This window comes from Rhizophagus irregularis, chromosome 25, assembly GCF_026210795.1.
Source record: "Rhizophagus irregularis chromosome 25, complete sequence".
In the NCBI taxonomy this organism is placed as follows: domain Eukaryota; kingdom Fungi; phylum Glomeromycota; class Glomeromycetes; order Glomerales; family Glomeraceae; genus Rhizophagus; species Rhizophagus irregularis.
The window spans coordinates 2,574,472-2,593,235 of record NC_089453.1 but is presented as its reverse complement, the minus strand read 5'-3'; the positions used below and the strand labels follow the sequence as shown (position 1 = coordinate 2,593,235).

Below are 18,764 nucleotides of genomic sequence, written 5' to 3'. Positions count from 1 at the left end.
AATTGTTTAAAAGGTATAGTTATTTGATTTAATCGATACAATTGAAGTGATAATTGTGTTCTAGTTGCAAAATTATTCTTTGAGATGACGAGCGTTGGATGGTGAAATACTCACCTGATTATGGTGTAACAAATATATCCGTCAAATTTAAAAATAGACGTATATGAAAATAACTTCAGCAGTTAATATTCCTATTAATAGGATTTTTTCATTTACTTGTTTCGCCAACATAATCATAATTTAGTTTTATTTCCTCCTTTTAGAATATTTCGCAATTAAATCATCTTTCTTCAGCAGTTGAACTACGTTAAATTTTCTTTTCTTAGTAGAATTGGTTTTTTCTTTTATGTTATTATTATATATCCGTCAAGTGTCAACTGAATGTTACTTAATAATATTTTATGAATTACTAATAAAGTTGAAATGCAATCTTGTTTTTTTTAAAAAAAATATTTATTAAGCACAAATATTATTATGAAAGTATATTTTCTTAATTTAATTTATGAACTTGTAAAAAAGATCATGTTTTAATTTTGTTAAATTATTTTTTTTAAAAAAAAGTATTATCGTCTGGAAATTAGAGTTTGGAACCTGTTGTATTTTGAAACCCGAATTTAAATGGGTACAATCGAGTTGGTTACTTGGCCCGTTTAAATCAGTATTTATCAAAAAAAAAATCATATGTATTTTTAATCACTGATTTGTCGGTGTTAAGCAGAAAAAGTGTTAAAAAAAAATGCGGTTGTTTTAATTAGATAAAAAAAACCAGAAAATTGGTTTTTTCTTTAAAATTCTTAAAAAGAACGAGACTTTTATATTAAAATAATGTCGTTTCGTTACGTTCTTTTAAAACAAAAAATAACGAAATGCACTTTTATATATTAAAAAATGTAACGTCACTTGTTTAATTTTAAAAAAAAATCATTTTAATAAAAATAAAAAAATACGTTCTTTAAATAAAAAATGAAATGCACTATAATAATATAGAAAGATGCATTTCTTTTTTTTTATATAAAAAAATAACATTAAAAAGTACCGAGTCACATGAAATAATAATAATATACGATATTCCAGCAAGGTGATGTACTGGTCTACTGGATCCTCTCGGTATTATCAATAAATTCAGTATGAAGAAGCAATCTGTGAAGGTTGAAATTCATTTCGAACTGGAAAAAGCCAAAGAGTTTGAAGAAGTAGATAAAGGCGTTCTGGTTTCTCAGGTCAACAGTAGTGTTTACATTCTACGATGGTTCGTAGCGTTTAAAAATTATCAGATGAAAGACGGGGATTTATTAAATACACGTACAAAAAAATACCTGATGATTTAGAAAATTTGACATTCGCTGAGCTATTTACATTGATGAAGGAGACGTATGGTTTTATTTTTGCAAAAACTATCACTATAAAAAATTTATTCCGTGCTTTTCTATATGTTATTTTCGTAAAATGTCCACAGAATTTACGTAATCAAAGGAACATGGTATATCTATGCGTATTTCAAAAATAAAGAGAATATAGGGTACTGGTTTGAACGATATCTGGATAGTTCCTCTGGCTAAAAAAAAATTTAATAATTTTATTCAGATTTACAGCAAAAAGAGATAAAGATATCACATCCAAGATCAGTTAAAACAGAAGAAAGTAAAGATGGAAGATTATTCAGGAGGAAAGAATAGTAATAGCCAGAAATAAAAAGAAAGATCTGCGACAAACGAAGTTATACTGTATGATTATATATGGAAAAGTAATGGAAAATAAAGTTCTAAAGAAAAAAGTTACAAGCGAAGAGTTCAAAGAGTAAATTCGGTTTGTTCGACAAGGCTTCCGAAAAAGAAGGAAATGAGAAGACAAAAACGCTTGAAATAAACGAATTAAAATGGGTAAAAATAAAGATATAACTAACGGGGCAAAATCCAATAATAGAAAAGTTAAATTATTAGATTTTACAAAATTTGTAGAAATAACCTAAAATTTGGTTTTATTTTAATTTAGATAAATAACATTTACTTTATTATACATTAGAAAGTGTATATGACAGAAATATTGTATCTGCTCATATTAAGTAATAAAGTACAAAAAAAAAGAAAGTAACATTAAAAGTGTGCCTTTTTAAAAAATAAATCAGCTGGATATTTTGACAGATCATCTAGCCAGCAGGTCCAAATTAAAAAACGATTTTTTTTTATTATTTTTTCGTTTATATAATTGCCTTTTATTACACTCATTTGTTACACATACACAATTTAATGAAAAAATATAAAAATTATTTACAATATATAACCAAACAGTAGAGTTCCAAACAGGTTGACCAAATTCAGGTAACCTGACAGGTTGACCTGAATTTATCAGTTCAGGTAACATCAATAATATAACCTGAATGACCTGTTGACCTGAAAATATGATTTTATATAATATAAGTGATGGTATTATAATTCGCTTTTTATATTGATTTTATATAATAAAAGTGAGTTGCGATATTGGGATTCACTTTTTTATATTGATTTTATATATAAAAAGTGAATTGCGGTATCGGAATTCACTTTTTTATATCGATTTTATATATAAAAAGTGAATTGCGGTATCGGAATTCACTTTTTTATATTGATTTTATATATATAAAGTTAGTTGCGGTATTGCGATTCACCTTTTTATACGATTTAAATATAAAAAAGTGAATCATAATATTTTCAAAAAAAATGTTTTGCACCATTTTTTTTTGATATTTTAACAAAAATCCTGAAAATTTTCAGGTTTCAGTTCAGGTCAGGTCAAACAGATAACCTGATATAACCTGACCTGACCTGACCCATTCGGAACTCTAATCATTTCTGTTTCATATTATTGAGGTTGGAAACTAAAATTAACTTTATTACAATTTACAATATCGCCTGCTTATTTGAAAAAAAAAATCAATCCTTAAATAAATAAAAAATAAAAATAAAAGTCAATTAAGCTTTATTTATTGATAACGATATTAACGATATTAAAACTTACAATAAGAAATCAATTATTCATCTTAATTGAAGAATTCTCAGAATTTTATAATGTACATTTACCTTCTTCAAAGGTAATTATTATTTACAATACTTTACTGTGACTAAACCAAATACTTTCCAACGCATAAAAATCTAATTTTATCTACGAGGATTGTTAATCATTAGATCTAAATCTGAATCATTCTTGTTGTCATCATTCTCTCCTTTTCCTATTCCGTCTTCACAAGTCTCATGCTTTGAACGACCTTTCCAGATCCAAAGAGATCACATCAACAAAAGTTGATGATGAAGATGTTAAAACCTATAGTACAAGAAGAATATACTCACTTAATCTCTAGCAGAAAAAGTATCTAAATATTTTCATCTTCCTTTAAATATATAGTTCATGATGAGAAAAGTAACGAAAATAAGAAACAACATATTTAGATCAATATTACATTAAAAATTTTTAAATTAAACACACATTTTTTAGAAATAATGCTTACCCAATCCAGAAGCTTGATCAATAAAAGTTTTAAGTATTTGCTGGATAATGTCATAGAATCTGGTAAATTATTTGGCCGCTAAGGAGTATACTAAACATAGATTGTACATTACATCGCAGTAAAGATCACGAAATAATATGGAATCTATTTTCTTTTAAAATAAATATATTATATAATAATTTTAATATCATATAATGGACTAATTTATTGCTTTAACATGCAGCGCTTCTCTTCCTCAATTTTTTTTAATCTAAATTATTAACTACTAGTAGTAAATGTTCTATCCTAATAAAAAATTTTGGTAAAGTGATTAAAATTTTATTACATATAAATCAGCATATTTAAAATACTTTTTTTCTTGAATGAAAATAATTAAATTAATTAAATTTAAAATTTTAATAAAGTTATAATTATTGAGATGTTCAATAATTGTGATGTAGATAGACATTTGGTAAAGACTCACATGGTCGAACGAATTTGGTTTAAGGGGGGGGGGGGCTTAAAAAAAAAACCAGTATTCACGTAATGCATATAAAATGGATGTAGTGCAAGATCGGGCTCAGTTTATTTTTTTATTTTTTTTTTTAAAGAATAAAATCATGTTACCTGTCTAGTATTCATATTCGATATACCGATATATCATTAAAAACTCGATATAATGATAAATTTTTACTTTCCTACCGCTATACAATGACGGATATACGTAACTATATTTTGAGTTTTACTGCGTTTATTGCAAAAAAAGATGTGATCTATCACGTGCATTAACTCTTGAACTCCTTACATGCATACTAATATAGATAGAAGGATCAAGGTTATCAACCTAACATATCTTACTTGACTTCCTTATATGTACGTGTATGTATGATTCGGGTTAGAATGATTACTCGAGTAATCCATCATGAGTAAAGTTATCTAGAAAGGCAAAGTTATAGTATTACTCATATTCAAATAATTTAAGGGGGATAATCCTAGATAAAAGTGGATTGTCTTTCTTTTTACTCTGCGTTGCGTACTACAATATTATTACACTTTCTATAATCTTTTGAAAAAAATGTTTATTTTTATCAGCGCACCAAACGACAAAAGTGAAAAAATCAAAATAACGTGTTCACCCACGGACGATATAAAAGAACTCCGTGATATAATTTCTAAAGAGTTCGGTTGTAAAGAATATCCACCTGAAAGGCAACGCCTTTTATTTGGAGGTAAACAGGTAAATAGGACGCGTAATTACGCGTTTTTTAGTATGAACTGTCAAGTATTTGTAATTTTAATGTATCTTAACTCTTTTTCCGACACTAACATAATTTTTTTTATAAAAATATTTATTAAAATGTTCAGCTGGAAAATGGACACACTCTCTTTCATTATAATATTAAGCACAATAGCGTTGTCCTACTCATTAGAAAACAAAAAATTGAAACCTCTAGTGAAACCGAATCTGCAGTTTTATCTGTGGATATCCCTGTGAAAGCTGAGAAAAAAGTTAATTCACAAGTGTCAGAACACGAGATTTCGAACCACCCTATCGAAACTAAATCAACATCTGTCATGGATGATCTGAATAATTTTGAACAAGAAGAGGAATATTTTTGTACTTTATGTGAAAATAAAAAAAAAAAGTGTAAGCATTGTGGGTGCAATATTTGTGGCGGAAAGGATGACGATGAACACACAATAGTGTGTGACGAGTGCCAATATTATTTTCATTTCTATTGCTTATCCCCGCAAATCACTGAGCTACCAAACGAGGAGTGGTATTGTCAAGATTGTAAGCATAAAAATGTTGGTGTTGTGTTAGCTGGCCAAAGTTTAGATCTCGAAAATTCGAAAAAATCAAAGATGCCGTCAGCTACACAAAAAAAGAAATGGGGAGGAGGAATGGCTTGCGTAGGACTATCCAAGAAATGTGAGATAGTAGAACCTGATTACTTTGGACCAATTCCTGGTGTTCCAGTTGGTTCATTATGGAAATATAGAATATTTTGCTCTGAATCAGGAGTCCATCGTCCACCTGTTGCTGGTATCGCTGGAAAAGCTAGCATTGGCTCTGTATCTATTGTACTCAGCGGTGGATACCCTGAAGACACGGATAATGGCGATGAATTTTACTATACTGGTTCCGGTGGTCGAGACCTTAAAACTGGAAATAAACGAGTTGCAGTACAGTCATTCGATCAAGAGTTGACTAAAACAAATGAAGCTCTTGCTAGGACTTGTGATGCTGAAGTTAACGCTAAAAAAGGAGCCGAAGCGCGGAATTGGAAAAACAGTATGCCAGTAAGAGTATGTCGATCCTCGAAATTAATGAAGCATAATCCAAAATACGCACCAGAGGAAGGAATTAGATATGATGGAATATATAAGTTAGTAAAGTATTGGCCAGAAAGAGGTGCGTCAGGATTCAAGGTTTGGAGATATCTTATGCGCCGGGACGATCCAGAACCAGCTCCATGGACTTCGGAGGGAAAGAAACGAATTAAGGAACTTGGAATAAAAATGATCGTTGGAGATGATGACGAAGTTTCCAAGAAACGTACACTTGATTCAGATGATGATAAAGGTGTAAAGTCCAAAAAAGCTAAAAAAGACAACAAATACAAAATTTCGGCCAACCTTAAAAAGTTTATTGAAGATGATAAAGATAATCAACGAGCCTGGACTACAGTTCTTGAATCAAAATTTGAAAACCACACGGAATTAATCGAAATTATAAGCGAACGGGAATTCAAGTGTCCCGTTTGCTTTGGATTAGTTGTGCAACCTATCACTACAAATTGTACTCATAATGTTTGCCTGGATTGTCTTACTCGAAGTATATCAATTATGGGTCACAAATGTCCTGAATGTAGAACCGAATTTCCAACGAATTTCAGATTGAAACCGAATCAAAAACTTATCAAAGCGTTACATGAGGTGATCCCTACTTATGACTTGTAAAATCATATTAAATTTCAATTTTCTTGGTTTTTGTAATAGTCCATTTATAATGAATTATTTGGGATTTAAGACAATTTGTTAGTTATAATTTAATGGGATTTATAGTAAATTGCAATAAATTGATTTTACAAACATTTATACATTTGATAAATGGTTGTTTTGTTATTTGAATGTTTTAGTTAAAAAATGAATAAATTCATCCGAATGCCTATTTTTGTTTTGACTTATCTGTTTAAACAGGGTAATATGAAAGATCCTTAGTAATGTTGTGAGGAACAGAACGAAAATTGCAGATGTTGTAAATTGACGAGTCATGTGATGCCGATCAACAATGAATCATATGCGCGGATTTATGCGTCAATTTTATAAGTATTTCATAAAATCAAATGAGGTACGTTAAATCGGCTAGTCCAAAAATGCGCGGTTTAATTCACCAAATAATAATGAATGTACTTATGGTAATTTTGATTTTCATTAATTGGTTCATGACAAAGTTTTTGCAAAAATATGTCACTTTTGCCTAACTTAAAAATATCACGCATTACTTGTTTATATGAATAATTGAATTGATCTTGACAAATAAAGTGTATTATAATGACAAGGAAATTGTTGATGGATATAATCCAATAATATGGCTATCTTCTGGAGATTATGATAAACCAAAGGTAGATTTTTAAAAAAAGAATATTTTATTGGATATAGTTGCCCGTTGGGAATGATTAATGTCGATATACCGTAAGTCGTCTTGGTATAAAAATTTTTGATTCAAACCTTTTAATATGCAGTACCACCTTTTTTCAGTATCGAACACGTTAATTATTGATATGAAATGTATTAATCTAGTATTTACATACAAATATTTTTAAAAATAAATAGAATTGAAGAATTTAAATGAATTAAACAATTTAATGAATGATCTGACCGAAAAAAATGAACGTAAATTTCTTTTTTAAAGAAAGGCATTTTTTTTCAAATAAATCATGAATAATTTATTATAATAAAAGTTTTTATGTGCGATTTAATTTTTTATCTCTTGAAAATCGATTAGCCATTATTAACCCGATCGATTAAAATTTTATTCTAAAAAAAAAAAAAAAATTCTAAAAAATTTTTATTATAATTTATTTATTAATTCTACAACAAAAAAATTATTCTAATATTGAATTATATTTGCTCCATAAAATTCACAACGCTAATTTCATCCATCTTGAAGCTACTAAATAAATAAATTAACTGTTAAAATTACTGTATTTTTTAATTCGAACCTAGATTATTAAGTTAATTTAAACTATTATTTATTAGTATTAACACGATTCAAAATTATTTATACAGTTAGTTGTATTATATAAAAAATTATGTCACATCATAAAGAAAAATTAATTTCACGCTGTTAGATGGTTTCTAATAATAAGGATGATAATGATCAATACTTAATAGTTTATTCAGCAGTGAATTTTGACAAATTAGAAATATATATTTTTTTCTCCGTACTCTTGCTTTTATGTAAATCACTAATGAAAGAAAGTTTTATCATCACGAGGGAAATCGGCTTCTTTCAATTAATTTGCAATAAAGAAATAATCATCGGGAACGAAGTCCTAAAAAGTCCCTATAAATAATTTTTCAGAAAAATGATCACGCGTCTGAGTTTCTTCGGAATAAAAACTAAAAAAATGATCATTTATCAGAGTTTTTTCCAGAATTTCCATTCAATGTCCAGACGTAGCGATGGACATTCTATTGTTATGTACTAGACGATTTTGATCTGTAACCCATGCAATTTTCTTTTCTTCCTTTCTTCCACTTACGTCATTAACGCAATACAAAATTCTTACACATAAATTAAGGGTGGCGTCAGGAATCAAGTTGGCACGCCCTTTAATATTTTTTTAATTAATATGTTATTTATTGTGAGTTATATATTTATGTTTTTGTTTGTAATAATGTAGAATATATTAAGAAAAAGAATCTGGTTATGGATTTTTTTCGCTTTATTATCAATTCTCTCATCCGCTTTTAAGTATCTACATTTTATATTAAATTGTCAGCAACATATCTCTTTCCAACAAATTCATTAACATTAAGTTTGATACTTTTAAATAAATCATCATCATCTTGTATTTGTCTTATAACGTAACCAAATGAAAAAAAACAGAGGTTGAACTAATCGTCAAATGATTCATCTGCATCTAATTTATTTTTTTATTTTAAAAAAAGAATTAATAATTATTTTCTTTGGGTATTATTACTTTTTTTACATAAATAATAAATTAAAAATTACCTCCAAAATATCATCATGAGAAGGTTCCTCATTGAAAGAAAATTTTCCTGTAAGTCTAACTACATCACCAGATATAAAAACGGGAATCCATTTTGGAACTGATGGATTTTTTGAAAAAAGAAAATTATTTTTTAGTTCATTGTTGTATTATCTTCTTTTCTCATAATACCAATAGTTTCTTTTATAATAAAATTATTACTTTCTCATTCAACAATTGAATGAATTACACAAATTAAAGTGAGTTTTGCTGGTATAGTATTTATTTATTTATTTTTATTTATTTAATTTAATATAAAATAATTTATTTTATTTATTTTTTTATGTAAGGAATAGATATTTTATTAATATATTTTTTCTTAATCGATTTTTTTTTCTTTTTTTCTTTTTTTTCCGAAAAAAAGAGATCTTTATTAAATATTTTTTTATATGAGCGTCATTAAATTAAAAATGAAGTCAATATTTCTTTATAAGGCCGGGAAAAAAAATTTTTTGGATTCTCGTGACATAAAATTTTAAAAATGACCCAGCCGGCCGGCATTTTTTTTCATATCAGATATGTAAAATTTTTTGCGCACATTGGCCAAAAACTTAAAATCACGTGATAAAAAATTTTACTATAAAAAAAAAATTTCCATTTTTCGAAAAACTGACCCGGCCAGGTCACGAGAATCTAAATTTTTTTTTGCCCGGCCTAAACAGAATCTTTTTTTTCTTTATGATCAAATATTTTTTTGATGTAATTATATTTATAAAAATATTCTTTTATAGATGCCGAATTTTTTTTAACTTAAATGGGAAATTTTGATTACATAATGATTGACATTTGAAATCTTCCATGTTTTTTTTATTTAACTGATAATGGTAAGAACATAACCTTTTTTTTAAAAAAAAGAAAAAAATAATTTATTTTATTTATGTAATATTATTTTATGGTAAGAAATTTTTTTTTCGATAGCTTTCATAGTACTTTTTTTTATCATATTAAATAAATTATTAATTACGCTTCATTTTTACCATTTTGTTATGTACATGATTACGTCATGATCGTCAATTTTTTTTTAAAAAAGAATCAATATATATTAACCTGCATCCGTAGAATCCAATACTTGAAGCTTGAAGCTTGAGGCTTATGCTTAAACTTATACTTAAGTATATGCTTCAAGCTTCAAGCTTAATATAAAAATGCTGGAAAAGTTTAAGCTATATTTGGACATCAAACTAACCATATATTGAATTTCATGGTTAGTACGATCAACAAATTTATTAAAATAATACTACAATTAAAGCTAAACATATTACACGAGCTTTTCAGCATTCTTATCTTCAAGCTAATAATATGATAATCACAACATAATATTAGAATTTAGTTAATTGCAATGAAGAAATAATTTATAGGGGGTGAAATTTCGTATCCCACATTCTTACTGTAAACGGTAGAATCTGGATCACACAATAGTGCCAGCTGACTATTTTTCACTCCAGCCTCGATACGAAAAACTTAACCTACTTTACCTAATTCAACTCGTTTTAATAAAGGCCTATATTTGTTATATATCATATAATTAAAAATCAAAGTTTCACATTGAATTTGTGATAAAATTCTAATGCTTATAATCACTTTTTTACCTTTCATTAGTGGAATGATTTTTTTATTAATTTTATTTTCAACGAAATACAACAATGGTCTGATGGTTGATCGATAGTCTCAGCGTATCCCAAAATTTTGGTTGGTTAAAATTCAATTGTCTGGTAAGTATTTGTAAAAAATTCAGCATCATTTAAAGCAAATAAATAACTTTACCATCATTTTTCGTCGCAGTCACGTGACAGTAACAGAATAAAATAATGAAATAAATGTGTTATACCGCCTTACCAATGAAGGTTTGTAACAATAAATGTATTGAAATAAATGTGAATAAACAATACAAAAATAAATCATAAACGAAAAACTTTGGCAACCTGCAATATTCCAATAACGATAATGAAAACAAGCAAAGAAATTTACGGTACATGCAATATTAAAAATAACTAAAAAAGTAAAATAAATTTAATATTAATATAATGATAAATATTTTAATAAAATAAATGAATAATTAACTTCTTCATTTTCTCCTAATTTTTCGTTACGAACAAATAACTTTTATAAGTAATATTAGACGAAATATGGAAATGGAATGTTGGATTTATATAACTAATTTGAAGGATACAAGAACGATAGAATGCAGAAAAGAAGTGATTGATGATGTTAAAGTTTCTAAACCTTATAAAATGATATAATGAATAAGAATAGAAGTATTAAAGCATTAGTGGATGATGAAGATATACGATAAAATTGTGTTGATCGATAGGAGGATCGAACAATATTAATAATTTTTATAGAGAAAGATATACAAGAAATTAAAATTAGTTGCAAAAAAGAACGTGAAAAGGTGTATAATATGTCATAGATGGATATAAAAAATTTTTATACATAATAACTAAAAATAACGAAGAACGGAAAAATAAAATATATAAAATTAAAATGATATTAACTAATGATATTACTACTAAGAAAAGGAGTAAGAAAATACAAGTGGAAATAGTTTAGTCATTAAAACTGAAAATATAGTCGTTAAAATCATTGAGGAATTTATCAAAGAAAAAAAGTGAACGTAAAAAATTAAATTGTAATTACTATATAGAATTGAATTTTATACAAGAATTCTTAGTTAACATAATATAGAAATAAAATGTGAATACTTTAAAAATGATAGCTCAAAAGATAATAATGGATTAGTAATAACAGATAAGTCTGAAGAAACAGAAGAAGCAATATCTACTGATAGATCGTCTCTAGGCGTTACTAATATAAATTTACGTTTAGATGGAAAAAACAAATCATTTTTGAAAACTATAGAAAATGGATGAAAAAAATTGTATGTATAGAATATAAAAGTGAAATTTTAACAAGTTTATTATTACAAAGATTTTTTATTGTAACAAATTATAAGAAACTGATTGGTCGGAAATGTTCATATTTTTGAAGAAGGGAATATTGGAAATCCAGTACTACACGTGAATTAGACAATTCTATTAGAGCATATAAATTTAAAAATTTTATCAAACAATTGCCAACATATGAGTTATTATTGAATGAGAGAATGTGGCAATAAATATTAATACTTGTATAAGATACAAAGATCACATGAGAAATCAGTATCACGTGGAAAATTGGGATCTGAATTTTCCATATTGAATCTTTGGCTGGTACCGTCTGATATTTGTTCTTTCTTTGTTACCTTTTTGTTTAACATTTCTTCCAGATCACGTGACTGTGAGTCTTTGCTGCAGAGATGAAATATTTTTTTCGAAGAACTTTGGTAATAATTTCCTGATAGTTTTACCATCCCATAATATCAAAAATGTTCCTGTATGTAACGACTGGCGTGGATGTATACCATCTGAAAATATTCTTCTTGTAAAAGCCTCTAATAGATTTGATAGCAAAAATAATAGAAAATAAACAGGTGATGTTAATTAACGTGTGCAAGCTTATACTTAAAAAAATACAATGATTCCTGTGTTGATGTTAATGTCATACTATGTAATGTTCTCCTGTACTTTGTATAGTGCATCCAACAAGTTTCAAATTCATTTTTATTGGAAGAAATGAAGTTGGGAAATATTTTTATGATTAATTGTTTTCACCGAATATTTCTTATTATCACATCCATAGTAGGCATATTAAAGTCTTGAAATCTACAAAAGCATATTATTAATGTTAGAATTAAAATTATAACTAGCTAAACTTTAATATAATTTGGATAACAAAGGTATTATATTAGCCTAAAATAAATACCATATCACCTACCATTGTAATGATTATAAGCCTAGATTTCACATTTTTTATTTTCTATAACACTTCATAATTTCTATCATATTACCATTTTCATTGTTGTAATATGCACTCATATAAACACTTGTAAAATTACGATTATGCCAAAACATTATAGCATTCAACCCTTTTTTCGCTGTTCTTTAATTGGCCAATGGTGGTTTATTTGGTTCATTTTCGCATGTAAAGTGTACGTCCAAATGTCATGAATAATAAGATGACTCCTCTTAAGTAATTGGGAATATTTAAGAGTTCGTTCAAAATGTTCATCTAATTCCTTTTTAGTTGAAGTTGCAAGGAGTTCAAGTATTATTGTTGGTTTGCCAGAACAAATTAATATTATATACTAGAAGATGTAGGAAACTAAACATTATAAATAAGACAATCATCTGTACATATAGATAAAGTAATAATATTATTAGATTCTAAATGTTTATAAAATGGTCCACTATGTAAGAAATTAGATGAGAAAAACAAATATATAGAAAATCATTATAGAGTTTAAAATTTCTAAAATCATTATAAGAATTAATGTAGTTATTTTCATGAATATGTCACATTTAAGTATTAGTGTTAATTAGTACGCCTGCCTGATTATTATGAAAACCAGAGAAATCTTTAAAACTTCATTTTGAAAGGCTCATATTTGAACGTAAAGTTTTCTACTTATTGTTGTGCTTTTTCCAAATTTCTTTTTTAAAAATATTGCTACTCTCATGAAGTCTTTTTAGAATTATTTTGAATTTTTGATGGTATTAAAGTATTAAAGTGATTACAAAACTGAATATGCTGACCAGATCATTAGTAACATATGTTTTCAGAAATAATAATACCACTAGGTGTACAGATTTATTTCTGTACACCCAATGAAAAGTCAGTGAATATTTGACTGAATCTGCAATAATAAATGAATGTTTATCCACCTGGGATTTCATATGCCATGAACTCTCTTTTACTGTCTCGAGAAAATCATTTCTGTTTACTTCTTGTTCCCGTAATTTGTTCATATTGTTCTCGTTTAGCCCTAATGCTCCATTCTTATACATGTTATCATAAAAGTTTAATTAGTCAGTTACCAATTCTTTTGAAACATTCTTGTATAGTATCTTTGAGTTCAGGATACATCCAGAGATGGCTATTTATTTCTGGTTACTTGTTACAGAGTAGACATTAAATGCTATTATTTAATAAGCCTGGGTAATTATGGTTCACTATATCCAAAGTAGGAAGAGTTAAAGTTAAATATTGAAATTTCCATTTAGTGTCTTTGTATGTTGAGTACTTGTTGTATCTTCACGTCTGTTAATTGATTAAACCATAAAAATTATTTAATGCAAGAGATGTGAAATTTTGGTCATGTATTCTCTCTATACTAAAATTTTAACAAATGAATTTTTTCAATACTGAATAAAAAATCTTTCCTAGTTCTGTTCCTCAATCTGAATTGAAAATAATCTTAATTATTAATACAGAAGACATCTAAGAATTATATTGTTATTAACTAAAAAGTAACTTGCATCTTCGTCTCTATTGTGAACATTTTTGGTTTTTGCTCAGTTAAAGTTTAATATTTTGCCATGTAGTCCTTGAAGGAGATGATCCTTCACATAATTAAAAACCTCTTTTTCACTCTCATTCTTCTATGGCAAAATATACAAGTAAAAGTATGATTTATAGTGTTGATTAATTAATTAATTGGTTAAAGCTCTCAGTTAATCAGTTTTTAATTGGTTAAAGCTTTCTTGATCATTAATTTCTAATTTCTAAAATTCATATATTAACCGATTAACTAATTGATAATTATTCAGGTACAGTAGTTGATTGATTATTATTCGAGTAAGATTTTTTTTGATCAGTTCCAATTCTCAAAGAAATAAAAAATGTTTCAGAACAAACTGCTGTCTAATATTTTAAAATTTGTCCATCATAAAAAAAGAATAACTGTAATATAGTATCATACCATGTTTGTTATTATTATTTTTAATATAGAAGCTAATGAAATAATTTGAAAATATAAATTTTAACATGTATTATTATTTAATTGAAAATTTGCTAATTTTATAGACTAACTTGATTAATAAAATAAAAAATTTAAACCATTAAATTTAAACAAGTTTAAACTGAGTGATTTAAAATAACCAATCAATTGGGTTAAATAGCACTAACTTTTAAGAATAAAACATTAGAGATTTTAAAGAAGAGCATTCAATATTAAGCCAAGAGGGTAGTATACAAGAAAGAAAAAATAAAATAATGCACTGGAACCAGAAAGATTACCATTAAAAGGGAAAGAAAAAAAAGCCTAAGCTGAAAAAACTCAGGTAATTTTTTTTGGTGCATGTTGCCTTGTCTTTCTTTATGCTGGAACTGACCATCTATAAGTTCATCTAGTAAAGTAGTGAAGGCAGCAGTGAAGGCATTGACAAACTCTTGTACAGGTATGGACTGTATATTTGAAAACTTTTTGTTAGACTTGTTAGACTTTTTGCCCATTTTCTCTTATATAAAATTCCACAGTAATTTTTGGAAAAATTTGTGAGATGAAAGAGTTTTTTTTGTTATTTCAGTTAATATTCTAATATTTTATTTAATAATACTACACAACTCATGATCATGATCTGTGCACGAAACAATGGAAATTGGATCCCATATATTGCATGCATTTCTAATCATGTTATATTTATACTCCTCTGTTTTACATATATTGAATGATTATTATAAAATTCCTTAAACTATAATTAAAATGCTGTACATCTGCAGTTCAGATAATATTCTAATACTTCTATTTAATAATACCATAATCTATCCTATTACCATGATCTGTGCATGAAACAATGGAAATTGGACCCCATATATCGCATGCATCTCTGATCATATTATATTTATACCCCTCTGTCTTACATATAAATAGGATTGAAGTTTAAAGATGATTATCAGAAAATTCCTTAAACAATCATTAAAATGCTGTACATCTGCAATTCAGATAATATTCTAATACTTCTATTTAATAATATCATAAATCTATCCTATTGTCATAATCTGTGCATGGAACAATAGAAATTGGACCCCATATATCGCATGCATTTCTAGTTGCAGTTGTTCAAAAAATGTTTGACTAAGTATCATAAGTCCATTAGGAATATGAATAATTCTTAGTGAATTTATACAACACATCATTATTTTCTTTAAAAATAAAGTTAGTGATTTACTATAATTACTAGCCTGGAGTATAGTGAAGGACTACTATATATGTTTTAATGTTGTTTGCCTTTCCTTAGAGTTGATATATAATTAATTGGTTTTTCATATACTATCTCTTTCATGTTATATTTTTTTAGCTTTTTGATTAATAAACATTTTTTTGTTCAATTTTTTATATTTTTTAAATCTTTGATGTAAAGTTTTTAATGTGTCCAATTTTTATTATCATAGCAAATATGAAACAAAAATATTATTGCATTGGTTATTGCTTCCATAGCTATCAAAATTTTAAGGAAATTTATTCAGAAAAAACTGAAATATTAATGTATTCTTCTTTTTTTACTTTTATACTATGATTTTCTAAAATGTTTCTTGTTTGCCAGTATAAATCTAATGCTTCTATTCATTCTTATCATGGATTTCTAAATAAGCATTCTTAAAAAGTTAACTGCATGCAATAAATTAAAGGCATCTATTGACTGAGGCATGATTATTCTGAGTTGCAAGGCATGAAGTATGCATATTCTGTGGTATTCCTTATTCTGAATTTATGACTAATTAAACAAATACTTATAGATCGAGGTTCTGAACTCCAATTGATTTTTGGGGTTATTTTTTTAAGTATTGATTTGTCAAGTTTCAAGAATTCAATCATTTTTGTCTGTTATATACTGAACATTAGTGTGCATGTCAGCTATATCCCAAATCAGTGATATCACAGAATATATAACATGACCAGAAATCCACTTCTGTCAAATACTTATAAATGTAATGAACTATTGGTACTCATTTCTAACATAATGTATTATTTGGCTGTATGGACGCAGGAATCTTTTTCTTATTAAATCATATCAAGAATTTCCAATCCATATTGGAATTTCAATTGAATATATTGATCATATTCAATCCTACTATGCTTTTACATCTACTTTTTCATCTACAACAGTTTTATTAGCAAATATTAATATATAATGATCCAAAGTTCCTTATTATTGTACCATTACATACATCTTCTACAATATTATTAATAATTAAAAAGTATACCATACTTCTTTGGCAAAATATGATAATTATATAGTATTTATTCTAAAAATTGATTATATTTCATGTTTTAACTTTCAACATAGTCAAGCAATAGTAAGTTTTATAATTTAAATAAACTGTTTTCATCTTTAATAACTTGTTCTATGACAAATCTATAATTTTACTAAGGTTTTTAAAGCATTTAATAATTCCTTAACACTTTGTCGAATTTGTTGTTTTATAAACATCCCTAATCTTGTATATAATATCCACCTTTAAGATGAACTATTTTTGATTTTTGTGAAGCTTTTAGAATTACATGCATTGCACTTTCTTGGTACCATACTATAATGCATTAAAATATGACTGTCTTCATTTTAATCATTATTTTCTACTTTCTGTTCAATTGATTTAAATATATATTTTGATTTACGTCTTTTTGTTTTTGTCCATGTTTTTAAATCTTTCAATATCTCTTGTAACAGTTGTATTAAATTGCTTATAAATTCTGAAGTAACTTTTGGATTCTAAATAATTAAATAAATGGAAAATTCTGAATACAACTAAACTAATTTTATAATGTAAATTCTTTTCAACCTTCATAAAAAATCTGAGGAAAGAGATGATGCTAAATGCTAAATTAAATATCAAGGATTTATTTTGAATGTTTCACACTTCTCACATTATTTTTAATAATGGGCCACCATCATGAATGAGTATATCTTTTGTCAATAAAGGAAAAGCTAGTAAGATCTTTATTATCATGCTGAAGATTTTGAAGTTTCAAGAAATATTTTCATTCACTTTATATTTTTTCAATGAAGAAGATTCTTTATATATGATTTTTCAACAATAATATTCCTATTGTCATTCATATCATTCATTATCTTTCACATTAGTTGATGTTAAGCCATACTTTGCTTTGGTATTCTATAAATTTCAAAAGTATCTTGGAATAATTGTATTCCTACATCTGAGAAATATTACTTGTCCTTTTTATAATATATCTTAATAAATTTCTCTTTGCGAAAGTTGAAATGAAAAACAGAATCTACCTAGAGTTAAAAGAATGTAAAATGTCTTGTTATATAATATACAATATTTATAGTCAATTTCCATTTTTAAGTAATAGTCTTTCTTATAAAACTAATATTCCCATTGTCTATATTTAAGGCAACTTATGATCCATCTAATAAATCAAAAAGAACAGTTATTAAAATATACATGTTTTTTTTGGTTGGCATTGAGTTTGTGAAAAACATATTAGGTGCATTAATGCTGGATTGAAATTAGTTCCTATATGATTCTATGAATTCATCTACCATTGTTTTAAAATTAGACCAGGATTCAGTACATATCAACTTCATTAAACTTTGTAAGAAACCTTGACAGCACAGACGTAAGTATGGTAAAACATGCAGGACTTATTACAGTTTTTGTGTATTACTATTTAATTTTGTATTAATACTTAATATATTGAATAAGAATGGTGAAATAGCTATTAACATTTCTAAGTGAAAGTAAATTAATCCAGCTATAATATAATAATAGATTTCCATAATTTTTTGATTATGTTGATATAAGTGAATCAAAATCAATGAATCTTTCTAAAGTGTCTCCTGACAGTTATGTTTAGATATGAATATTCTTTAAATTAGTGTCTTGGAATAATTGTTGAGATCAGTAAAGTATATATTCAGAATATTACTTGTACTTTTATAATATATCTTAATACATTCCTTTGTGAAAGTTAAGATGAAATGAATTTGCTAAAACAGAAACTTTGAGTAAAGGAATATAAGAGTGTCTTGTAATTATATATTGTATAATATGTAATATTAATTAATAATTATAGTATATTTTTCTTTCTTAAAAGATAATCTTTCTTATGGTTATTATTGCTAATTTCATCACAGAATCATTCATTTGTACCAAGGATTGCAAAAAAAAATTAATTAATA

At 26.5% G+C, this 18,764-nt stretch overlaps 1 protein-coding gene across 1 annotated transcript; it reads left to right on the top strand.

Moving 5' to 3' along the window:
- Positions 1–4,454: 4,454 nt before the first annotated feature.
- On the top strand, positions 4,455–6,651 carry OCT59_017007 (uncharacterized protein). The gene is made up of 2 exons (XM_025310799.2): positions 4,455–4,697; positions 4,826–6,651. The coding sequence occupies exons 1-2, from the start codon at positions 4,536–4,538 to the stop codon at positions 6,422–6,424; spliced, it is 1,761 nt and encodes a 586-aa protein (XP_025178608.2). The 5' UTR covers positions 4,455–4,535; the 3' UTR covers positions 6,425–6,651.
- Positions 6,652–18,764: the final 12,113 nt, after the last annotated feature.

Excerpts from the sequence above, each read along its gene's own strand:
- OCT59_017007 (XM_025310799.2), top strand. The coding sequence starts at position 4,536 with ATGTTTATTTTTATCAGCGCACCAAACGACAAAAGTGAAAAAATCAAA. Across the intron at positions 4,698-4,825 it reads TTTTATTTGGAGGTAAACAG|CTGGAAAATGGACACACTCT; the intron begins GTAAATAGGACG and ends TAAAATGTTCAG.